Below are 26,066 nucleotides of genomic sequence, written 5' to 3'. Positions count from 1 at the left end.
CCACCTCCCGAGGTCCTCCAGAGGCAGGAAACAGCCTGTTTCCCTACTTCTGGTGGGCCCAGAAGGCCTGAAAATCAGCTGGCCGGCATGTGCATGCGCACCAGAGCTGAGCTCGCATGCCCAGTGATATGGCTACATGTGTCACCTGTGGTATGCGTGCCATAGGTTCGCCATCACAGCCCTATCATCACCCATCATTAAGCCCGGTTAACCTGACTGTAACCTGACGTCTTTATACCACCCATATGAAATACAGCTAGTCCTCGACGTACGACAGTCCGCTTAGTGACCGTTCAAAGTTACAACGGCACCGAAAAAGTGACTTATGACTGTTTTTCACACTTACGACCGTTGTGGCATCCCCGTAGTCACGTGATCAAAATTCAGACGCTTACCAAACGACTCACATTTATGACGGTTCCAGTGTCCTGAGGGTCACATGATCCCTTTTTTGCGGCCTTCTGGCAAGCAATGTCAGTGGGGAAGCCAGATTCATTTAACAACCGTGTTTAATAACGGCAGTGGCTCACTGAACAACTGTGGCAAGAAAGGCCATCAAACGTGGCAAATTCACTGAAATGTCTCCCTTAGCAACATAAATTTGGGGCTCAATTGTGGTCGCACGTCGAGGACTACCTGTACAATCAATCACCTGTGCAAGAGGAAAACCGACCGGATGACACCGAGGACACTTCAGACCCTCTTTGACTTATTTTCTCTCACCCAACACAAATTCAGAAATCTTTATCCATTTTGGCCAGATTTATTTAAGCAGAATATTTCAATCAATCTATGTTTTCCATCCTTTGCTGGGGGAGGCCTTAAAAGACTCTCTCTGTACACCGTAGGCATAACCATCCTCTCTTATTGGAAGGAAATTATATAAATTAGTAAGGGGTCAGAAAATGGTCCTCGGATGCTTGCATTTCAGATGCACCTTTTTGCCCAACAGGCTTTTGGGGAGAAGTTATGGACTTCGTGAGATCTTGGAGAAGGCCTCCCGTTTGCTCCCAAGACACACTCCATCTGCCTCCTTGGTGGTGCCAGGAGATACCTCAGTCCCACCCAAAGTCCTGCCCTGTCATTTGATAGAACTTTAAGTTGAAAGGTCTGTAGAATTCCTGCAGGCGTCGGACAACCTGCAGGTCGATTTTGGGGTGCGGCCGTCCTTTGGACTTCCCCAAACACCGGGGCCTGCTGCTCCCTTCCGGTTTCTTCAAGCAAGGGAAACCCTTGGTTTCATTGAAGTAGAAGTGCTTGTCCGTCACCACGCGTTTGAGACCCAGAAAGTCTTGTACGCGGCCCATTTCCCCGGCTGGGTCGCTCACCAATCTCTCTCCGCTCACGAAGAGAAATTTGGATAGAGGGAAGTAACGCAGCCAATGGTCCAGATGTTTCACATACAGGCCAATCCTCACCGCGCTCCACGTGGTATCAATGAGGCCCGTGCTCAGATTCTTGAAGGCCAGGTTTTGGAAGCTGGGGATGGTGGGGTTCTTGGAAAGAGTCTGTGTGTAATCCGAAATGGCCCGGGTCACGGGGTTACGAACCACCACAATCAACTTGGTGTCTCTGGACATATTGTAAATGCGCCGCGGGGCTTCCTTGGTCACAAAATAACTTGGCGTTTTCTCCATGGTGATCTGTCCTTCCAAGGTCCTTGGCATCAGGTTTCTGTAGGAATAAAAAGCCATACAGATTCCTTCAAATAAACACCTTCTATTTGTTTTTCAGAACACAACAACTGCAGGAGCATTGAATTGAACGCCTGAAATGCACTACCTGACTCTGTGGTTTCTTCCCCAAATCCCCAAAACTTTAAGCTTAGACTGTCTACTGTAGACCTCACCCCATTCCTAAGAGGTCTGGTAAGGGGCATGCATAAGCGCACCAGCGTGCCTTCCGTCCCTGTCCTAATGTTTTCTTTTATTCGTATCCTTTTCATGTATTTATAATTATGTTTACACTTGTATCTGTCATGAAATACATGCTTGATGAAATAAATAAATAAAAAATGAAAATGAATTTTATAGGAAAACTAAGTGCACCTCTGGGACTGGAAGGTCCAAAAAAATCCTTCCCATTTAAAGCACGTTTTTGGGGACAAACTTTCAAAGACCTCTGGTATTGTTTCTAGTTGGAGTTTTCTTAAAAGCAACTTGGAATTTTAAACCTTGCATTTCTTTCGTTCTTTCGTTCTTTCTTTCTTTCTTTCTTTTTTTTGAGAAATCACATCAAAGCCTTGCTTAAAGTAGGGTCTCCTGCTTGGGCGGGGGGTTGGACTAGATGACCTACAAGATCCCTTCCAAAACTTTTAATCTGTAATCTTTAAATGATGCTAATTGATACTACCTAGGCAGGGTCCCTCCCATTCTAATTTTCCATCAGAAATGTTGAACAAAATATGCACTTAGTGGAAGTTTTTTTAAAAACAGGAAATACAAAAAAACAGAAAATTTGTAATAATTGCTGATAGGATAGGATAGGATAGGATAGGATAGGATAGGATAGAATAGAATAGAATAGAATAGAATAGAATAGAATAGAATAGAATAGAATAGAATAGAATAGAATAGAATAGAATGCTTTATATGTGATTGGACACACAAGGAATGTGTCTTTGGTGCGTATGCTCCAGTGGTGGGTTGCCCCCAATTCGGACCGGTTCTATAGAACCGGTAGTAAAACCGGCGGGAGGCTCCGCCCACCGACCCCGACATCATCAGGAAGCTTCTGCGCATGCGTACGCGGCCCTGTTGCGAACCGGTAGTAAAGGTAAGTAGAACCCACCCCTGATATGCTCTCAGTGTACATAAAAGATATAAGTGATAAATCATGATCATAGTTATCATAAAAATACATTCATCACAAATCATAAGATACAACACTTAATGATAGTCACAGGATACTAAATAAGCAATCAACATAAATCATACTAGGAAACTAAACAAAACTATATAAGTTGTAAAGATACAAGCTACAAAGTTATAGTCATAAGTAGAAAAGGAGATAGGTAATAGGAAAGCTGAGAAGATTAATAGTAATGCAGATTTAGTAACTAGTTTGACAGTGTTGAGGGAATGATTTGTTTAGCAGAGTAATGGCATTTGGGAAAAAACTGTTCTTGTGTCTAATTGTTCTGGTGTGCAGTGCTCTATAGCATCGTTTTGAGGGTAAGAGTTGAAACAGTTTATGTCCAGGATGCGAGGGGTATTTTCACAGCCCTCTTTTTGACTTGTCCAGTATACAGGTCCTCAATGGAAGGCAGGTTGTTAGCCATTGTTACCAACCATTGTTTGTTGTAGCAAAAATCAAAAATAGTTTGATTTTATTGTCTATTTTTCTAAGGACATAGAACAATGGTACAAACAAAAAGAACAAATTTAAGCTTTGTTGTTAAGGTTTATTATGGCCAAATACTGGATATTAAAGTCCAGTGGACTTTATCTAGATCAATGGTATTTAAAAACTTAGAAAGAGGATGTAGAAATGTATTTAAAAATGTAGAAACAGAAAATTGAGCCCAGCAGCAAAGAGCCTTGAAGAATCTTTTAATTAAGCATGGCTTTATTCGCATTTGGTTTGTATTTTAAACACTTCAGCCAAGTAATTATTAAAAGATTTCTTCCTTTAAAAGTATATGTACATTTCTGTGCTGAGAGTGTCATGACAGCAGTCTTCCGATATCTCAGAGGCTGCCACAAAGATGAGGGGGCCAACCTATTTTCCAAAGCACTTAGAGGCAGGACAAGAAGCAATGGATGGAAATTAATTTTAGCGGATTGAAAAGCTCATGAGATTAGGGTGAAATCCAGCAGGTTCTGACAGGTTCTGGAGAACCAGCAGTGGAAATTTTGAGTAGTTTGGAGAACCGGCAAGTACCACCTCTGGTTGGTCCCAGAGTGGGAAGGGAATGGAGATTTTGCAGTATCCTTCCCCTGCCACACCACCAAGCTACACCCACAGAACCGGTAGTAAAAAAAAAATGAATCCCACTATTGGAGGGAACATCTATCATTGGTCTCAGGCATAGCAGAGTTGTTCCAGGATGGAACAGGATACTGGGCAGATTGAGCGCAGCCATATGTTTACTGGACTTGTGTCCCTCCTGGTTGGTGCTGGCCTCTCGGGAGGTTACACGAGGCTGGCTCCAGGGGATTATAAATGCTTCTTTGAGTGAGGGTGTCTTCCCTGCCGCCTTGAAAGAGGCGGTGGTGAGGCCTCTCCTCAAGAAGCCTTCCCTGGACCCGGCAGTGTTGGCAAATTATCGTCCAGTCTCCAACCTTCGCTTCGTTGCGAAGGTTGTTGAGAGTGTGGTAGCGCGACAGCTCTCCCAGTACCTGGATGAATCGTCGTATCTGGATCCGTTCCAGTCGGGCTTCAGGCCTGGGTACAGCACGGAAACGGCATTGGTCGCGTTGGTTGATGATCTCTGGAGGGCTCGGGACAGGGGTTGTTCCTCTGTCCTGGTCCTATTAGACCTCTCAGCGGCTTTTGATACCATCGACCATGGTATCATGCTGAACCGGCTAGAGGAGTTAGGGGTGGGGGGCACTGTCCTACGGTGGTTCTCCTCCTTTCTCTCTGACTGGTCGCAGTCCGTGTTGACAGGGGGGCAGAGGTCGACCCCGAGGCCCCTTGTATGTGGGGTGCCACAAGGGTCGGTCCTCTTGCCCCTTCTGTTCAACATTTATGTGAAGCCGCTGGGTGAGATCATCCGTGGTTTCGGGGTGAAGTACCATCAGTACGCTGATGATACTCAGCTGTACATCTCCACCCCGGATCACCCCAATGATGCCCTTGAAGTGATGTCCCGGTGCCTGGAGGCCGTGTGGATCTGGATGGGGAGAAACAGACTCAGGCTCAACCCATCCAAGACCGAGTGGCTGTGGTTTCCAACATCCCGAATATAGTCAGTTGGTGCCATCACTGACTATTGGGGCCAAGTCATTGGCCCCCACGGAGAGGGTTCGCAACTTGGGTGTCCTCCTGGACTCACGGCTGTCTTTAGAAGAGCACATGACGGCCGTGGCCAGGGGGACTTTTTATTAGGTCTGCCTGATTTGCCAGTTGCGTCCCTTTCTGGATCGGGACTCGTTAAATACGGTCACTCATGCTCCCGTCACTTCCCGCTTGGACTACTGCAATGCTCTCTACATGGGGCTCCCCTTGAGGAGCACCCGGAGGCTCCAGCTGGTCCAGAATGCGGCCGCGCGGGTGGTTATAGGAGCGACGTGGCGCTCCCATGTGACCCCCCTCCTGCGTGAGCTGCACTGGCCCCCGGTGGTCTTCCGGGTGCGCTTCAAGGTTTTGGTTACCACCTTTAGAGCGCTCCATGGCATCGGACCGGGGTATTTACGAGACCGCCTTCTGGTACCAATAGCCTCTCACCGACCAGTACACTCCCATAGAGAGGGGTTCCTCAGGGTGCCGTCGGCCAAACAGTGTCGACTGGCGGCGCCCAGGGGGAGAGCCTTCTCTGTGGGGGCACCTACCATCTGGAACGAGCTCCCCCCAGAGATACGGAGGATCCCGGACCTGCGCACGTTTCGCCGTGCTCTCAAAACTTTTCTATTTTAGCAGGCTGGCCTGGCCTAACTCTCCTCTTTTAAATATTTAATTCGTGATTTTATAAATTGGGTGTTTTAATCTATGTTTCGGCCAAAATATTTAATAATTTTAAGGGATTTTTTAATATTTGTATTATCTGTATTTTATCTTGGCTGTTCTCCCTGAGTCCTTCGGGAGTAGGGCGGTATAGAAATTTGATTAATAATAATAATAATAATAATAATAATAATAATAATAATAATAATAATAATAATAGATAGTTGCCCACAGAAGCTAGGAACCACAGAATCAGAATAACAGAATAATAGGAGACATTATACCAGTGGTGAAATCTGAACCAGTTTGCTACCGGTTCGCTGGCTGCGCGTGCGCGCAGCGCGCAAAAAGACGGCTTGGGAAGTTAGGTAGAAGCGAAGGGGGGGGATCAGCTGCAGCATGGGGTTTAGCTTTGCTAGAAAGCAGGAAATCCTACTTTCTAGCAAAGCTAAACCACGCTGCACAGATGATCCTCCCACCTCCGCTGTTTTACTTACCTTCCCAAGCCTCCTTTTGGTGCGTATTGCGGATGCATGCGCAGTACGCACCAAAAGGAGGCTTGGGAAGGTAAGTAGAAGCGAGGATGGGGGATCAGCTGTTGCGCGTGATTTAGCTTTGCTAGAAAGCAGGAAATTCTGCTTTCTAGCAAAGCTAAACCCTGTACCACAGCTGATCGTCGGAAATACCAGTTTGGAGGAATCGGCAGCTTTTATAGCTACCGGTTCGCCCAAAGCTGAGCGAACCGGTAGCATTTCACCCCTGTCTTATACCCTAACCTTTTACTCACCGAGTGCCGAACAGGTACGTGCTTCGCATACGTGCGTGCCATCTGCGCTAACACATGGCTCCTCCCCATGCATTGTGTGTGCAACTGCACCAACTGCGCATGCACACAGCTTTCGTGTGCGCCCCCACCGTGCGCTGCGCACGCAATTGCACCATCTGCGCATGTGCGGTTTTGTGTGGCTCCCCCGTGCGCTGCACCAGCTGCGCACCAGTATTCTCGCGCACATGCAGAGAGCTCCGATGACCAGCTGGGTCCCCTGAATTGTGTGCATCACACCGGAGGCCCGAACACCAGCTGGGATGCGCACGCGCATGCGCAACTGCAGGTGAGTTGGGCAACAGCTTGCGTACCCAGAAGAATGGTTCTGCGTGCCACTTCCGGCATGCGTGCTGTAGGTTCGCCATCATGGCCTTATACCTTCCAGACAAGTGGCTGTCCAGTCTCTTCTTAAAAGCCTCCAGTGATGGAGCACCCACAACTTCTGGAGGCAAGTTGTTCCACTGGTTAATCGTTCCATCAAGAAATTTCTCCTGAGTTCTAGGTTGCTTCTCTCCGTGATTGGTTTCCATCCATTGTTTCTTGTCTTGCCTTATTTAATTCAAGATAGTGTCTTGAATTGAATAATTGAATTCAATTGAATAATTGGATTATTCCATTATTATTCCATTGCATTTACAATTATTCAACTGAATTGAAGTGTTCAATTCAAGATAGTGCCTTGAACTGAATAGCCAAATTCAAGACAGTGTCTTGCTTCTACTGGCAACCCCATCCCACAGAAGGAACCAAAAAATGCCACAAACAAGCCATGACGTCACAACACTTGCTCAGAAAGGCAAAAGTAACAGAGAGAGCAGACAACTCATTTTCTGGTATGGCTAAAAATTCAGAATTATTTTGAATGGATATTTTTAAGCTGCATCTCCTTCAGCTAATATCTGTTGATGATCCTATTCTCCATACATACTTAGATTCTTGAAGAAATTAGGCTCCACTTTTGTCTGTCCCTTCTTCCCATCATGCTGTGGCCACAGGTTCCACACATCAAACATTCGTGCACATATTTCCAGGCTTTGGTCACAGGATGACCATTTCCAAGTGGGCAGGACAGCTGTCAACATTTTCAACAAGTTTTTATGGACAAATACAGTTCGTTCCTTCTCCCTTTCCCCCTCCCCCACTCCCTCTCCCTCCCCCTCTTTCTTTCTCTTTCTCTCTCTCCCTCTCTCTCCCCCCTCTCTTTCTCCCTTTCTCTCCCCCTCCCTCTCTCTCCCTCCCTCTTTCTCTCTCCCCCTCCCTCTTTCTCTCTCCCCCTCTCCCTCCCTCTTTCTTTCTCTTTCTCTCTCCCCCCTCTCTTTCTCTCTCTCCCTCTCTCTCCCCCCTCTTTCTCCCTTTCTCTCCCTTTCCCTCTCTTTCCCTCCCTCTTTCTCTCCCCCCTCTCCCTCCCTCTCTTTCCCTCTCCCTCTCCCCTCTCTTTCCCTCTCCCTCTCTTTCTCTCTCCTCTCCTCTCCCTTTCCCTCTCCCTTTCTCTCTCCTCTTTCCCTCTCCCTCCCTCTCTCTCTCCTCTCTTTCCCTTTCTTTTTCTCTCCTCTCTTTCCCTCTTCCCCTCTCTCTCCTCTTCCCCTCCCTCCCTCTCATTCTCTCTCCCCTCTTTCCCTCTCCCTCTCTTTCTCTCTCCTCTCTCTTTCTCTCTCCTCTCTCTCTTCCCCTCTCCATTTCTCTTTCTCCCTTTCTCTCCCTTTCCCTCTCTTTCCCTCTCCCTCTTTCCCTCCCTCTCTTTCCCTCTCCCTCTCTCTCCCTCCCTCTTTCCCTCTCCCTCTCCCCCCTCTCTCCCTCTCCCTCTCTTTCTCCTCTCCTCTCTTTCCCTCTCCCTTTCTCTCTCCTCTCTTTCCCTCTCCGTCTTTCTCTCTCCTCTCTTTCTCTCTCCACCCTCTTTCCCTCTCCCTCCCTCTCTTTCTCCTCTCTTTCCCTCTTTTGTTTTCTCTCCTCTCTTTCCCTCTTCCCCTCTCTCTCCTCTTCCCCTCTCTCTCCTCTTTCCCTCCCTCCCTCTCTCATTCTCTCCCCTCTTTCCCTCTCCCTCTCTTTCTCTCTCCTCTCTCTCTCTCTCCTCTCTCTCTTCCCCTCTCCCTCCCCCCTCTCTCTGTGCATGTGCATGTTTTATAAAAAGAAAAAAAAGATATCCCAATAAGTTTTGTGCCAATTAGCCTAATGGAAGTTAGAGGCCAGAAATTAGGACAATTTTATGGAGTTAAATAAGTCAAGCTTTATATGCATTTGAAATATGTAAGAAAAATCCTCTTGCTTTTAAAGAGGTTAGCTGTCCTCTCTCATCTTTTTTTTTAAAAGATCTAAATTGCTTCATGCTTATTCTCCATCCACATTCCTCCCCCCCAAGCAGGGATTTAAAAAAAAAAAAACCTCATCAAAGGAAGAATTAAAACCAGAGCTGTTTGTCAACTTCTCTGTGTTGCTGTCCTGTAGCAATTTTTTAAAAGGGTGTAAAAACTCAATTTTTTTTCTAAAGCAACGTTCTCTTTCCTGGTTTTTTTGAAAGGACATTTTCCAGAATTCCCAGCAAACATTCTCGTAAGTGTTTATATTTATACTTTTTATGACATCCTTTAACTGCATTCCTACTTTAAAGAGAGGTGTGGGAGAGAAATCGAGAGAGGAGGGTTAGGGAACAAGGAGAAAAGAAAGTCAGGCAGGAATCAGGGCTGCAGAAACTCGGCCATAAATAACCTTTTGGACATTTGCATCAGTAGTGGGTTGCAAATCCCATCGCTACTGGTTTGCTCATGGGCGCAAACAGCTTACACAGCTTTATTGCCCATGTATCCTACTCCCCCAGTTCTAGCTTTTGACGGCAGGATGCCTATGAGGTGCCAAGCGATACCTGGCAAACCTGAGAAACACTTAAGAGAATCCTGTAAAGCACTGTGAAGTGATATATAAGTCTAAGTGCAATTCAGGGGTGAAATCCAACAGGTTCTGGAGAACTGGTAGCGGAAATTTTGAGTAGTTCAGAGAACCGGCAAATACCACCTCTGGCTGGCCCCAGAGTGGGGTGGGAAAGGAGATTTTTGCAATATCCTTCCCCCATGAGTGAGGAGGGAATGGGGATTTTGCAGTATCCTTCCCCTGGAGTGGGGTGGAAATGGAGAATTTGCAGTATCTTTCCCCTGCCACGCCCCCAAGCCACACACACCCAAGCCACACCATGCCCCCCCAAGCCACGCCCACAGAACTGGTAGTAAAAAAATTTGGATTTCACCACTGGTGCAATTGCTATTTATCTTGTATTTTCCAATTTAATTTCATTTAATTTAATATTTAAATTTATATACCACCCTTCTCCCGAAGGATTCAGGGCAGTGAACAGCCATCGATAAAAAACATAGAATACAAAATTTAAAAACAATTTAAAACTATATTAAGCAATTTGGCCCGACAGTTAAAATCCCCATTTAAAATTCAAATTAAAATTACACAATTGTCATGTGACTTGGTGAAATTGAATTAACATTTATTAAATAACTTGGAAAGGGTTTTAAATAGCTTCCTTTGATATTCTAAGATATCGAGGGGCTGCCAGTCCTTGCTTCCCTGGCAATAAAGTTACTGTATGTACAGAGATGGAGGTTTTCCTAAAGCTAGGAGTGGGGTCTGGTGAGGAGTAGTGGAGCCGGAGGGGTGGGTGGGAGGGGAGGTTAAACCACGAAAGCTCTACTCCTTTTGTATAAGTATCGTGACACTGGGGACTGCAGAGGGATCAACAGAGGGATTGTATCAAGATCACGAGAAGTGATCATGCTGCTTTATACGGCATTAGTGAAGCTACACTTGGAATACTGCATCCAGTTCTGGTACCCACTATACAAAAAGGATGCTGAGGCCCTAGAAAAAAATGCAGAGAAGAGCAACCAAGCTGATAGCAATAGCCCTTACACTTATATACCACTTCACTGTGCTTTACAGCCCTCTCTAAGCAGGTCACAGAGTCAGCCTATTGCCCCCAACAATCTGGGTCTTGATTTTACTGACTTCGGAAGGATGGAAGGCTGAGTTCACCTTGAGCCAGTGAGACTCGAACTGCTGGCAGCCGGCCATTAGCAGAAGTAGCCTGCAGTACCAGCATTCTAACCACTGTGCCACCACGGCTCTGATAAAGGATCTGGAGGCTAAACCATATGATGAACCATTGCAGGGTATATTTAGCTCTATTGAAAAGAAGGACTAAGGGTCAGGGATGGGCTGCTGGGGGTTCGCAAGGGTTGGGGAGAACCTCTAGCTAAGATTCTGTGCAGTTCGGAGAACCCCCCAAATCCCACTCCTGGCTGGCCACGCCCACTCCTCCCTTCCCCTCCCAGGAGTCCCCACGCGGCCCGTTTTGGATGCAGGTAAGTGCAGGGCATCTGTGGAGGCTTGGGGAGGGAGAAAAATGGGCCTACTGGAAGTTCGGGAAGGCCTGAAACTGGCCCGTTTCCGGCCTCCAGAGGGCCTCCGGAGCCTGGGGAGGCCGTTTTCGCCCTCCTGGAGGCTCGAGGAAAGCCTCTGGAGCACGGGGAGGGCAAAAATACCCTCCCTGCTGTGGTGCAGGAGGCCGACGAGGCCACGCTCATCATGGCCATGCCCACCCAGCAACTGGGCAGAGAACCGCGTGCTAAAATTTTTGAAGCCCACCCCTGCTAAGGGTGATATGATAGCAGTGTTCCAATATCTCAGGGGCTGCCACAAAGAAGAGGGAGTCAAGCTATTCTCCAAAGCACCTAAAGGCAGAACAAGAAACGGCGGGTGGAAACTAATCAACGAGAAAAGCAACCTAGAAATAAAGAGAAATTTCCTGAAGGCAAGAACAATTAATTCATCGGTGGAACGGCTTGCCTTCCGAAATTGTGGATGCCTCATCACTGGAGGTTTTCAAAAAATAGATTTGGACAAGCATTTGACTGGGCTGGCTCATCGCTCCTATTAAAGATTTGACACTGACACCATGAAAATAACCATACCCTGATTATATTTGCATCCCATTCATTTCTTCCCAGGACTCTTTCTTTTGCTGCTTTCAATTTTCCATGATATCTGAGAACGGGTTGCTTAACTCTCTGGACCGTGGCTTTCCACAGTCTTTGGGAAAGCAAAGGTGGAACCCGTGGCTTTAGTTGTTTTGTTTTGCAGGCTTGCTTTCCTTCCCCCACCCCCACCCCATATTAACCACCCAGTGAGTATCTGTTGGAATTGAATCAGCCAATAATCAACGGATCAATGAACATCCCGAGCTAGACACAGCAGGCCAAAAACATGTCAGGATCTAAGAGAGAGATGGCTGGAGGAGCCACAGTCAATCGTCACGGGTAAAGGATTCGGCAGCTGAAAGCACAAAGAATTAGACTGCCAAAAAAAATGAGAAATAACCTTCTATTTTTTTTTTAGTGCCCAAAGAAGGGCCTCTGGTTTGCAGAGCCGGATCTGAATTAATTGTGATGGAACTGTTGTCTTCGGTTCTTCTGCACCGTCTAAATGGATTAATCCGATGAATATTTTAAATGTTGCAAGCCTGGTTAAATGAACCCGAGGTCAATAAAGAACAAAGTGTTAATTAATTAACCAAATGAAAGAAAACGAAGGAAGGAAGGAGTGCCAGAAACACCTCTGGGAATGTTTCCTGTCACATCAAGTCCAGCCCCCCCTGAAAAAAGAAAGCTACTCACACCCCTGGGGAAAAATGATGGTCCCCAAAATACGTCAGATTAAAGTTCGCTCTTACAGGTGGTCCTCGAATTACAACAGCTCATTTAGTGACCGTTTGAAGTTACAACAGCACTGAAACAAGTGACTTGTGGCCGTTTTTCACACTTACGACCATTGCAGCATCCCCATGGTCACTCAGGCGATCAAAATCCAGACCCTTGACCACTGGTTCATATTGCAGCATCCCAGGGTCATGTGGGATCCCCCTTTTGCGACCTTCTGACAAGCACAGTCAACGGGGAAGCCAGATTCACTTAACGTCCATGTTACTAACCGAACAACTGCAATGACCACTGTGGCAAGGAAGGTCGTAAAACGGAGCAAAATTGACTTAACAAATGTCTTGCTTAGCAACAGAAATGTTGGGCTTAATTGTCACCACTTCAGTGGTGGGTTGCTCCCGGTTCTCGTGAACCGGTAATAAAAGTGGCGGAAGGCTCCGCCCACCTGCCCTGATGTCATATTTTGCACTCTGCGCATGCGCAGAAGCTTCTGCGCATGCATGTGCACTCCCATTGCAAACTGGTAGTAAAGGTAATGTTGTGGCCCATCAGCGGCTTGTGCAGATTGTAGCTGATTCCGACAGCGAGAATCTGTCGTGTGTGGTGCTGCGTCAGCAGCCTGTGCAGCTGGCGCTCAAGTCGGACAGTGAGGAGGCTGGAGAAGATGTGGTGACAGAGGCAGGGATTCAGCCAGGGCCTTCAGAACCTCCAGAAGCTCCTTTAAGTGAAGAGGACGAAGAGGAGGAGCCTCTTCTCAATGCACGGGCGCGCAGAGCTGCCAAAAGGCAGGAGTGGCTCCTCAGAAGGAGGTCTCCTCGAGAGTAAGGCTTGGGGCTAATTGGCCACTCCCTTAGCCTATTTAAGGAGGAACGCCACTTGCAACAAGATGTAGAGAACAACTTTAGTTCAATCTCCTTCGTGTCTGCAAAATTGCTTCTGGGCTTTCTGCCATCTCTAGTAAGACTGTGATTACCTTATCTTAGAATTCTGATAGGCTGTTAAGACAGTTCATTAACAGCCTTTGAATGATAAAGACTAAGTTATTTGAGTAAAATAAGCTTTGTATAGAGTTTGTGTGTGCTGCGTTCTTTGGGGTCCGTAGCTGGAGCAGAACAGGTAAGTAGAACCCACCCCTGAGTTACTTGTATTAGATTACTACTTTAAAATCAGATATGTAGGTATTATGATGAAATTAACATATTACTGGCATACTAGAGAAGATCAAATGAGGCCGTAAATTGAGGACTACCATATAACCCCCACAGCATTTTACTGATTTTTACAGGTTTTTGTTTTGTTTTGTTTTGTTTAAAAGACCCTTGCTCAATCCTTCTTCCCAAAGTTTCATGTGGCTGGAGCATCTGCATTTATTTCCAATTCCACAGGAAGAACCAATTAGCAGGAAGGAAGCACGATTTTCACAGCAGGGTCTGTACAATTTCTATTGTTCTCTCTCTCTTTTTTTTTAAAGCTCGAAGTTAACCGAGAACGGATGGTCAGAACGATCAGCATTGTAAACAGACAGACGAAGGGAGACTCACCCATCCTTGTTATCGTTTGGCTCTGTCCACCTGCACTGAATCACTAGAAGACATATGTGCATGGAGTCCTCGGCTTACAACCACCAATTGAGCCCGGCATTTCTGTTGTTAAGTGAGACCTTGGTTAAGTGAGCTGTGCCCCGTTTTACGATTTTCCTTGCCACATTGGTTAAGTGAATCGTGGGATTTGCTAAATTAGTCACACGGTTGTTAAGCAAATATGGATTCCTCGTTGACTTTGCTTGTCAGAAGATCGCAAAAGTGGGTCACAGAACCCCAGGACACTACAACCGTCATAAATATGAATCAGTTGCCAAGCATCTGAATTCTGATCTCGTGACTATGGGGATGCTGCAATGGTGAAATCTAAAATTTGTTACTACCGGTTCTGTGGGCATGGCTTGGTGTGTGTGTGTGTGTGGGGGGGTTAATGTGATTGGGTGGGTGTGGCCAATTCTTTTTTTTTACTTTTAAAACCATTTTTTCTACAACCTCTTCGGTGAAGAGGTTGTAAAAAAATGCTTTCAAAAGGCTCTGAAGATCCCGGCTGAGTTGCCTGATCAGCAGAGACTTTTTTTCTTTTAAAAAAGAAATCAGGCAACTCAGTTGGGATCATCAGAGGCATTTAAAAGAAAAAAAGGTTTTTTTCTTTTAAAAGCCTTTGATGATCCCAGCTGAGCCGCGCGATCATCAGAGGCTTTATTTTTTACTTTTAAAAGCATTTTTTCGGCCGAAGAGGTTGTAGAAAAAATGCTTTTAAAAGTAAAAAAAAAAAGCTTCTGATGATTGTGTGGCTCAGCTGGGCATGGGGGGGAAGGGCAGGGATTTTTGCTACCGGTTCTCCGAACCACCCACCTCCATCGCTACCGGATCAGGCGATCTAGTCTGAACCGGGAGCATTTCACCCCTGGGATACTGCCATGGCCATCAATGTTGCGAAAAAAATGGTTGTCAGCTGATTTTTGGGTCTCTGCCGCGCATGCGCAGGGGGCGGGGCGCATGCAGGAGACGCATATGCATATGGGTTGCGGGGGTCGGGGGGTTGCATGTGCATGCGCAGGGGGGCAGGGCGCGGGTGTGTGTGTCATGCACGCGTTGCATTATGGGTGCAGTCGCGTGTGTGCGCTGTTGCACCCACACTTTCAACACACAATGACAAAAAGTTAGCCATCATTGGTATAAGGTTTCCTGCCTAAGCAGGGGGCTGGACTAGAAGACCTCCAAGGTCCCTTCCTATTCTATTCTATTCTATTCTATTCTATTCTATTCTATTCTATTCTATTCTATTCTATTCTATTCTATTCTATTCTATTCTCTGTTCCGTTCCGTTCCGTTCCGTTCCGTTCCCTATCCTATCCTATCCTATCCTATCCTATCCTATCCTATCCTATTCATTCCATTCATTCTCTTCTCTCTCTTCTCTTCTCTTCTCTTCTCTTCATTCTTATTCTTTTTTCCCTATTCATTCCTATTCTATTCTATTCACAATCCTATCCCATCCCATCCCATCCCATCCCATCCCATTCCACCCCACTCTATTCTATTCTTCTCAAACTGAGAAAACAGAAGCCTTCAATGAAACCCTACAGAAATAAAACTTTTGCCTCAGTTTTGTGGACTCAGTGGTACCCCTCCTTCCACCATTTTCACACAATTTTGCCCACACAGAGGGTTATGTTCCTCTGTGAAGACTAGAAGCAGCCAGTTTTTCAAAGGCAGAACTCAAGATTAATGGGGACAGAATCTTTTTTTTTTTTGTACCAAAAATGTAAACTAGGCTGGGGAAGGGGGAATCCATTTGAAAAGAGGGTGGGCAAAGGGCTGGAGAGACGTGGGCCGTTTTATCGTGCTCCTCCCTCCCTCTGGAAACGGAGAGCTTCCCACATCAGCATATCAATTGCAAGATGCAGACGGGGAAGGGGGGTCTGTGGAAACAAGACGGCCTTTGTAGACCCAGGAAAATCACTTTCTGGAATGCCCCAACGGAGCTAAAATGGGCCTTCTCCAGATTGTACTACGTGGCCCAGAATGGTGGAGCTGTCCCTTAGCAGCTGTGGAAAGACTCCTGATCAGTAGTGGGTTTCAATTTAGTTTGCGACCGGTTCACTCGTGCGCGCTTGTGCGAGCGCGACGCTTCTGTGCATGCATAGAAGCGTCCAGGTGGGTGGGTGGAGCCTCCCGCTGCTGCGGCTGCCACTACCAGTTCGCCAAATCCAGGGCGAACCGGTAGCAACCTGTTGTAGTCCGCCAGCAGCCTGCAGAGCTGGCAGTGGAGTCGGACAGCGATGAGGCTGAGGAAGAACATGGGCCAGTCCTGGAGGCTGGAGAACGCCCAGATGAGGGCTCTGCGTCAGAGGCAGAGATGGGGCCAGGGCCATCGGGGAGTGATGTGCGGACTCTGGAGCCTCCAGAGGCTGACAGTAGAGAGGCAGAGGAACAGAAGGAGCCTGTTCCTAGTGCACGTATGAGAAGAGCTGCTAGAAGGCAAGAGCCGCTAAAGCAAAGAGGACAACTCGGGAGTAAGGCCAAGAGATGATTGGCCCCTCCCATAAAGACCAGCAACGGCTCTTGGCCTCTTTGCCAGAAAACAACGTTGAGAGATTTGCTTCTTGTTTCACTGTATTCATTTCTTGTCGGCCTCTTCTGCTTCTGAACTTTTGCCAAGAGAAGCCTTTGGCAGTTTGCCTAATTATCCCAAGATCAGGTGATAAACTGAAGGTGTTTTGAGAACTTTGCTTTCATTTTTTTTTTAAATTTGATTTATATGCCGCCCTTCTCCAGAGACTCAGGGCGGCTTACAATGCGTTAAGCAATAGCCTTCATACTTTTGTATATTTTTTACAAAGTCAGCTTATTGACCCCACAATCTGGGTCCTCAATTTACCTACCTTAGAAAGGATGGAAGGCTGAGTCAACCTTGAGCCTGGGGAGATTCGAACTTACTTTAATTGCAGACAGCTGGTGTTAAATTACAATGCATTAGTCTGCTGAGCCATCCAGGCTCCTGGATTTGGAATAAGCCGAGAATGAGTTAATTCTCAGCTGTTTTAATAAAATCTGTTTGTTTTTTGAAACTGTTTTGCATTTAATATTAACTACATGGGCCTGGGCCACAACATAACCCACCATTGCTCCTGATGTCCAACTTCCTGCCAGGATGGTTACAGTTAGTCCTCAACTTACAACAGTCCTCTTAGTCACCGTTACAACGGCACTGAACAATGTGACTTATGACCTGTTTTTTTCACTGTTATGACCGTTGCATCCTCCTCCTGTTCACGTGATCCAAATTCAGACGCTTGGCAAACTGGTTCATACTTATGACCGTTGCTGTGTCCCAACAAGGTCATGAGATCCCCTTTTGCGACCTTCTAAAAAACAAAGTCATGGGGGAAGCCAGACTTACTTAACAACCAGGTTACTAACTTATCAACCGCCACGATTCATTTAATAACGGTGGCAAGAAAGATTGTCAAATGAGGGAAAGCTCACTTAACAACAGTCTCACTTAGCAACATAAATTTTGGGTAGTTATAAGTCGAGGACTGCCTATTTTCTACTTTATCAAATGGAATATGCTTTATTAACCTACTACAAAAAAGATGTTGAGACTTTGGGAGAAGTTCAGAGAAGAGCAACTAAGATGATCAAAGGCCTGGAGACTAAACCATATGAAGAACAGCTGCAGGATTTGGGTTTGGCTAATCTAGAGAAAAGCAAGACTAGTGGTGGCATGATAGCAGTATTCCAGTATTTGAGGGGCTGCCACAAAGAAGAGGAAGCAGTGGTGGGTTTCACTTACCTTTGCTACTGGTTTGCATCCATGCACCACTTCTGCGCATGCACAGAGCGTATTTGATGACGTCTGTGTAGGTAGGCAGAGCCTCCCGCCGATGCCGCTACCAGTTTGCCAGAACTGGGGCAAACCAGTAGCAACCCACCACTGAGAGGGGGTCAAATTATTCTCCAAGTCACCAAAGGCCAGGACAAGGAAGAATGGATGGAAACTAATCAAGGAGAGAAGCAACCTGGAATTAAGGAGAAACTTCCTAACAGTGAGGATAATTAACCAGTGGGACAGCTTGCCTCCAGAAATTGTGGGCGCTCCATCACTGGAGGGTTTTTAAGAAGAGACTAGACAGTCACTTGTCTAAAACGGTATAGGTCTGTGATGGCAAACCTATGGCACGAGTGCCAGAGGTGGCACGCAGCTCCTTCTCTGTGGGCACATGAGCCGTCGCCCCAGTTCAGTTCCACAATGCATGCGCATGTGCCTCCCAGCAGCCAGCTGGTCTTTGGGTCTCCGCCACGCATGCGTGGGGGGAGGGGCGTGTGTGTGGGGCACGCGCACATGCGTGGGGGACGTGGGGCGTGCGGCGGCCCTGCAGGCACATGTGCGGGGAGTTGGGTGCATGCAGGGACAGTACACGCATGCACAAGGGACGGGGGCCTCACAGGTGCATGCATGGGGTGGGGGCCATGCACACATTGCATTTTGTTGGTTCGGGCGCGTGCAGCACATCCGCATGCACTTGGGCACTCAGTCCGGAAAAGATTAGCCATCACTGGTATAGGTTCTCCTGCTTGAGCGGAAGGCTGGACTAGAAGCCTTCCCAGCATCCTTCCAGCTCATTCATTCTATTCAATGAATGGCAATTAGTAATAAAAAAGGAGGAGACTTCCTTGATATTCTGGGAATAACTAGAACGCTACATCTACAAGGACCCTGTTTTGTGGTGTATTAATGGTGTCACAATCCGCATGGCTGCTGTTCAAGCAGGCGTAACCCATCCTTCCCCAACAGGAAACCCTGTTCTCTCTCCTAATTGCTTCCTTTCTCTCCCACCCACCAGCCCTGGGCTCTCCCAGCGTTGCCCTTGAGCCTTTTCAGAAAAGCATCCCGGGAGGAAAAGGCCTGTAGGCACCTCACCACTGATATAATCCCTGGCTGGGTTCATTCTTCCAAGTCTCCCCTTTTGCAAACGAGGCCAGAGAGTTTCCAAGTCAGCTCAGCCCACAAGCTAATTGGCTTGAAGAGGCTGCTGAACCCGGATGTGTTAATGGAGACTGAAATGAGGTGATGATATTATACCTCCCGTTTGGCAGAAAAGCTGCCCTCCCTTTTCCTGCCTCGAGGAGGTCCCCACTCACGACAAGGGGAAGAAAGAATGTATGAATGGTCCTTCCCTTCCCCTCCCTTCTGCCGATCCGGTAATCTGCCTCCTCGCTCCCTAATTAGACTGTGATACAAGGAAAGAGAAGAGAAGATCAGCCATGCCTTTTCTTCCTGTGTGTAAAAAAACACCAGGCCTAAACAATCATCCTTTGGGAACGGAGACTGTTTTGGAAGGCAGAGACAAAGCCGGCATTCCGAAGGGGCAAGCAGAGCCAAGGGCCAGTTGGCACCCAGTGAACTCATTGGTGCCAGATTTCATGCAAAAGATAGTTCATTTGGGGAGGCAACCAGAGGGTGAGTAATGTTAGCAATCAATCAATCCAGAATAGAGCTGGAAGGGACCTTGGAGATATTCTAGTCCAACCCTTTGCTCAAGCAGGAGATCCTGTACCCATGGTGGCGAACCTAATGGCATGCGGGGCACCAGAACACCCCAACGATGCCCTTGAAGTGATGTCCCGGTGCCTGGAGGCCGTACGGATCTGGATGGGGAGAAACAGGCTCAGGCTCAACCCATCCAAGACCGAGTGGCTGTGGTTTCCGACGTCCTGATATAGTCAGCTGGTGCCATCGCTGACTATTGGGGGCGAATCATTGGCCCCCACGGAAGGGGCTCGCAACTTGGGTGTCCTCCTGGATTCACGGCTGTCTTTAGAAGAGCACTTGATGGCCGTGACCGGGAGGATTTTTCATCAGGTTCACCTGATCCGCCAGTTGCATCCCTTTCTAGATTGGGACTCCTTACGCACGGTCACTCATGCCCTTGTCACCTCCCGTCTGGACTATTGTAACGCTCTCTACATGGGGCTCCCCTTGAGGAGCACTTGGAGGCTCCAACTGGCGCAGAGTGCGGCCGCGCGGATGGTGATGGGAGCGACGTGGCGCTCCCATGTAACACCTCTCCTGCGCGAGCTGCACTGGCTCCCGGTGGTCTTCCGAGTGCGCTTCAAGGTTTTGGTTATCACCTTTAGAGCGCTCCATGGCTTAGGACCTGGTTATCTACGGGACCGCCTGCTACCACCAATAGCCTCCCACCGACCAGTATGCTCCCATAGAGAGGGGCTCCTCTGGGTGCCGTCGGCCAAACAATGTCGACTGGCGGCCCCCAGGGGGAGAGCCTTCTCTGTGGGAGCACCTACTATCTCGAGCTCCCCCAGGAGATACAGAGGATCCCAGATCTGCGTACCTTCCGCCACACTCTCAAGACCTTTTTATTCCACCAGGCGGGCGTGGCCTAATCTTTTTCCCAGGGGGACAGCCTTCTCTGTGGGGGCACCTACTATCTGGAATGAGCTCCCCCCCGGAGATACGGAGGATCCCGGATCTGCGCACCTTCCGTCGCACGCTGGCCTGACCTGTCTTTCCCCTTTTTAAATGGAAATTTTAAATTTGGTTTTAAATTATTGGGGTTTTAAATTTGTTCAGCCAAATTATTTAATTCGTTTTATTTTATTTTAAATTTTGTATCTATATGTTTTATTCTATGGCTGTTCACCGCCCTGAGTCCTTCGGGAATAGGGCGGTATATAAATTCAATAAAAACAAAAAAACGAAAACAAAACAAACGCCATCTGTCGCCCCAGCCCAGCTCTATCGCGCATACATGCACGCCTCCCGCTAGCCAGTTGGTCTTCAGGTCTTTGCCACGCATGCGTAGGGAGCCGCATTGCATTTTGGGGTTTCGCGTGCACACTTTTGGCACTCGGTGCCAGAAACGTTAGCCATCACTGTCCTATACCATTTCAGATAGCTGGCTGTCCAGTCTCTTCTTAAAAGCCTCCAGTGATGACGGTCCCGTGATTTCTGGAGGCCAGCTGTTCCACTGGTTAATTGTCCTCACTGTTAGGAAGTTTCTCCTTAATTCCAGCTTGCTTCTCTCCTTGATTAGTTTCCATCCATTGTTTCTTGCCTTGCCTTCTGGTGCTTTGGAGAATAAGTTCACCCCCTCTCTTCTTTGTGGCAGCCCCTCAAATACTGAAATATTGCTATCATGTCCCCCCTAGTCCTTCTTTTCTCTAGAGTGGCTATACCCAATTCCTGCAACTGTTCTTCGTATGTTTTAATCTCCAGGCCTTTAATCATTTTAAGCAAGGCCTCACAATCCAGGAACAGACAAAACTGGTGCGCAACACATTGTTGTGCAAAGGTTGTCCTGACCTCATGCTCCCACCTGCTTCTTGAGTAGAAGTTGTGAGTCCGGGAGAACTCGCAAATTGTGGCCTGGGTCTATCTGGAGCAGTGTCACCCCATCCCATACCAAAATGGTAATGTCCCAGTTTCAGAGGAGCTCAAAACCCAATCACTCAATTGTTGACTTGTTCTCCATCTTAAAGCCTCCAGCTTAATTCACCTCCATAGCATTGCTTAATTCACCAGGGGCAGAGAGAGATATATATACAGGTAATTTTTTTTACTACCGGTTCTGTGGGCATGGCTTGGTGGGCATGGTGTGGCTTGGTGGGCGTGGCAGGGGAAGGATACTGTAAAATCTCCATTCCCTCCCCACTCCAGGGGAAGATTACTGCAAAATCCCCATTTCCTCCTGATCAGCTGGGACTTGGGAGGCAGAGAATAGATGGGGGGGGGGCGGTCAGAATTTTTATTACCGGTTTTTCGAACTACTCAAAATTTCTGCTACCAGTTCTCCAGAACTGGTCAGAACCTGCTGAAACCTACCTCTGCTTACTTCCTCTGTTTATGTTTATACCTATACCTGCTATCTTGTACATGTCTGACAAACTAATAAATAAATGAATAAATAGGGGGCATCTCTTCTGAAAACAGACCAAGCAGCAGCATTTTCAGAAGGGATCCTCCTCATGTCATTTGAGCACATTTGATGCCCCGTGGAGAACCGCACCATGTGTGTCACAGGCGTACGAGAGAGAGATGGGCTCTTCCCAAAGAGATGCCTCCAACTGGAATTCACACTGCCTTTGTCTGTTAATTGAACTGAATCAATTTAAAGCACTTTGAAGTGCAGAAAACACGAGCCAGTGATCGCCAGGGAGGTCATAACCTGGAAGATCTGGCTGGCAGCAGCCAAGACTGTGGGCTGGGAAAAGAGGGGAGGGGGAGGGAGAAGGGTGTGTGCTTTTCTTCTTCAAGTTATTTGTTTTAAAGATCTGGAAGGATCTGTTTAAAACTTGATTTTGAAAGTGGAGGCATTATGGAAAAAAGAGTTCCAAAGTTTTATTTATTTAGCTCTTTCAAGTCATTGTTGGCTCCTGGCCACTGCCTGGACAAGTCTCCATAGATTTCTTGACAGGTTTTCAGAAGTGGTTTGCCAGTGCCTGTTCCTAGGGGTGCGAGGGAGTGGCTGGCCCGAAGTCACTCAGCAGCCTTTGTGCTCATGGCAGGATTAGAACTCACAGTTTCCCCGTTTCTAGCCCAGTACTTTGACCACTGCACCAAACTGGCTCTAAACATTTTACATAAACGGTTAACAAAACAAATCTTTTTTAAAACAACTTTGAAAAATTGGGAGAGAAAACAAAAAACAAAAACAGAAAACAAACAAGAAATGAAAAAGGAATCTACTTTAGACTCATCATTAAGTATAACTTTGTCTTCAGCCAGCAGTGTGATACAGAAGGATACAATCAAGATCAAGTGAGGTACTAATACCACTCTATAAAGCCTTAGTAAGTCCACACCTAGAATACTGCATTCAGCTTTGGTCACCAAACTATAAAAAAAAGGATATTGAAACTCTAGAAAGAGTGCAGAGAAGAGCACCCAGGATGATTAAGAGACTGGAGGCTAAAGCATATGAAGAACGGTTGCAGGAACTGGGCATGGCTAGTCTAGTGAAGAGAAGGACCAGGGGAGACAGGAGAGCAGCCTTCCAATATTTGAGGGGCTGCCACAGAGAGGAGGAAGTCAAGCTATTTTTCAAAGCACCCGAAGGCCAGACAAGAAATAACGGATGGAAACTGATCAAGGAGAGATTCAACCTGGAAATAAGGAGGAATTTTCTGACAATGAGAACAATCAACCCATGAAACAGAAGTTGCCTTCGGAAGTTGTGGGAGCTTCATCCCTGGAAGCTTTCAAGAAGAGACTGGACTGCCATCTGTCAGAAACGGTGTAGGGTCTCCTGCTTGAGTGGGGGGTTGGACTAGATCAGAGCTGAAATCCAGCAGGTTCTGACAGGTTCTGGAGAACCGGTAGCGGAAATTTTGAGCAGTTAGGAGAACCGGTGACATGATAGCAGTCTTCCAATATCTGAGAGGCTTCCACAGAGAAGAGGGGGTCAACTTATTCTCCAAAGTACCCGGGGGCAGATCCAGAAGTAATGGGTGGAAGATTGTTAAAGAGAGACCCAACCTAGAAGTACAAAGAAATTTCCTGTAAAGTGAGAACAATTAATCAATGGAATAGTTTTGTCTTCCAAAGTTCCATCACTGGATGTTTTTAAGAAGAGCCATTTGTCTGAAATAATATACGGTCTCCTGCTTGGGCGAGAGGCTGGACTAGAAGACCTCCAAAGTCCCTTTCAAGTCTGTTATTCTGTATTTTGTTTTGCAAGTTGTCAGTGCAGAAGAATTGTGGCCTGCTATTCTTTCCTGTGTCTAAATCAACCTTTGTCTTAAAAACCTACCATGTCCCTATCTCTGATTTAAATCGCCCTTAGCTGTGCTTGTGTTAAAGTGAATTTTCCGTGTTATTCTGATGCGGTCAAACAACATACTGGTGTAGGTTTTGGGGATTTTTTTGCACCAGCTCTGCAGGGGAGAAAGATACCACGAATATCTCTGGCATCAACTATAGAAACTAGTTTAATTTAAACACGGGCCTACAGTTCTCCTCTTACTCGGAACTGACAGATAAAATTAAGTCAGAAGACAAAAAGAAACCTCGCTAATCAGCCATGATATGTACTACACGAGTCAAATCAAGACGTTTTGTGATCTCAATTTCATCTTGGTTTTTTTTAATCAAGACCAGTGGTTAAAAGTGCTTCAAATGAACAAGGATGTCTCACAATCACAGTCGCACAGAAGTCACAACTTGCTCGGGTTGGTGGGGCAGTATGTATGCGTCTGTTAAGGAATAATTCCTGAATTCTGCAAAAAAAACAACAACAACACAGCTCCTGAATTTTCACTGAAAGCTTTGAAATTCCCCAAAGAACAGTTTTGATATTGAGCTAGACTTTTAGGCCAATGCATTGATTTCTTTTTTCGTCTCCCAGCACCACAGGCCCTGTCCTGTTTTAATTGCACTTTCTCCAAATACCAAAACGTGCCCTCGTTCTCAAAGGATGAGATGTTGAAAGAGCCCCTGGAGATAGTGGCAAGCAAGCACTGAGTGACATTGAGTGAGATTCACGGGGGTTTTCTTTCTTGACCCTCAAAATAATGCTTGATTCTACGGGCAGAATCTGTCCTGGTAGATAGATGTTCAGGTAGCAACCAATCAATGGGTATAGGACTGTCTGAGGATGTGTCCATGGGTGTTTCAACATGATCAAGAATGTGGTTTTGAAGCCTGATGGGAGCCACCCTCTCAGTGTGACCTGATCTGGATCAGATCAGGCTCAACCCATCCAAGACCGAGTGGCTGTGGGTTCCGACATCCCGATATAGTCAGTTGATGCCATCACTGACTATTGAGGGCAAATCATTGGCCCCCACGGAGAGAGTTCGCAACTTGGGCGTCCTCCTGGATTCACGGCTGACTTCAGAAGAGCACTTGATGGCCGTGACTGGGAGGATTTTTCATCAGGTTCGCCTGATTCACCAGTTGTGTCCCTTTCTGGATCAGGACTCCTTATGCACGGTCACTCATGCCCTTGTCACTTCCCACCTGGACTATTGTAACGCTCTCTACATGGGGCTCCCCTTGAGGAGCACTCGGAGGCTCCAACTGGCGCAGAGTGTGGCCGCGTGGGTGGTAACGGGAGCGACATGGCGTTCCCATGTAACACCTCTCCTGCGCAAGCTGCACTGGCTCCCGGTGGTCTTCCGGGTGCGCTTCAAGGTTTTGGTTACCACCTTTAGAGTGCTCCATGGCTTAGGACCTGGTTACTTACAGGACCGCCTACTACCACCAATAGCCTCCCACCGGTCGGTACGCTCTCATAGAGAGGGGCTCCTCCGGGTGCCGTCGGCCAAACAATGTCGACTGGTGGCCCCCAGGGGGAGGGCCTTCTCTGGGGGGGCACCTACTGTTAAGTTGGGTGAATGAGGACGCAGCAAGCCAGAGAAGTTCGTGACAACAGCTCTTTATTGTATAGTGAGACTCCAGCAACTAACCCAGGGAGCCAGCTCCCTTTATATACCTTGCAGCTGTAGTGGTCAGCCAATCAGCTGAAGGTCAGTTAATTCGAACTTCCCGCCAAACAAACCTATTTACATAACAAACCTATTTATATAACACTCCTCCCCTCCCAGAAGTCACTTGGGGTGTTATTTACATACAAAGTCTCTCAGGTGACTAGGGCGTGTGCGAGTCCTAGTTGACCTGCGCAGTTCAGTCAGAGGGGCGGCGTCGAGCAGGTCGGAGGGACCCTCTGTTTCTCCCTGCTCCGCCAATGAGGCCTCCGGAACTTCCTTGTGGGCGGCAACTTCTCCGGCGGCCTGGACTACCTCGATGGGGCGGCGCTGGATACCAGAATCCTCAGCTAAGTCCTCCGCTCTACCCGGGCTTGTAGTTTGTGTTTCTGGTTGGTAGTCATGGTTCGTCGAATCTGTCTGCGGTGTCTGCGGTTACTCGTTTTCTCAGTTGGTCGATGTGTCTGCGCCAAACTCTCCCATCCCCCATGCCTACCCTGTATGATTTGGGCCCCGTGATTTCTGCAATGGTCCCTGCCTCACAGAGTGGGCCCTGTCCATAGTTTCTGCCGTGGACCGGCGTTCCTATGGTGAACTCTCTAAGCTTCCTCTCCCCCGCCCGAAGACCTCTGGGGAGTAATTGGGGTTGAGCCTATCTAGTATTCCTCGGAGTTTCCGCCCCATTAATAGTTCTGCCGGACTTCGGCCCGTGGCTGTACAGGGTGTGGAGTGCTGAGCTATTAGGAACTTGTCTATCCTTTCCTGTCAGTCTCCAGGGCTTAAACGTGAAAGGGCCTCCTTTGCTGACCTCACAAATCTCTCAGCCTGTCCGTTACTAGCCGGATGAAATGGGGCCGAAAGGACATGTCTGATCCCAAGTCCCGCTAAGTAACCCTCGAACTGTGTTGCGGTGAATTGTGGCCC

At 47.4% G+C, this 26,066-nt stretch overlaps 1 protein-coding gene across 1 annotated transcript in view; it reads right to left on the bottom strand.

Annotated features, from left to right (window-relative positions):
- Positions 1-743: 743 nt before the first annotated feature.
- Positions 744-26,066, bottom strand: part of HS3ST6 (heparan sulfate-glucosamine 3-sulfotransferase 6) — a 98,901-nt gene continuing 73,578 nt past the window's right edge. The window contains exon 2 of the mRNA XM_060693066.2: positions 744-1,674. Within this exon, the coding sequence (XP_060549049.2) occupies positions 1,056-1,674 (619 nt within the window). The 3' untranslated portion in view covers positions 744-1,055. The remainder of the gene's footprint in view (positions 1,675-26,066) is intronic.

The sequence above is a fragment of the Pantherophis guttatus genome, chromosome 14 (assembly GCF_059756535.1).
Source record: "Pantherophis guttatus breed Tessera chromosome 14, ASM5975653v1, whole genome shotgun sequence".
NCBI classification, from domain to species: Eukaryota; Metazoa; Chordata; class Lepidosauria; order Squamata; family Colubridae; genus Pantherophis; species Pantherophis guttatus.
The sequence above is the reverse complement of the archived record's forward strand: the minus strand, read 5'-3'. Positions and strand labels throughout refer to the sequence as shown.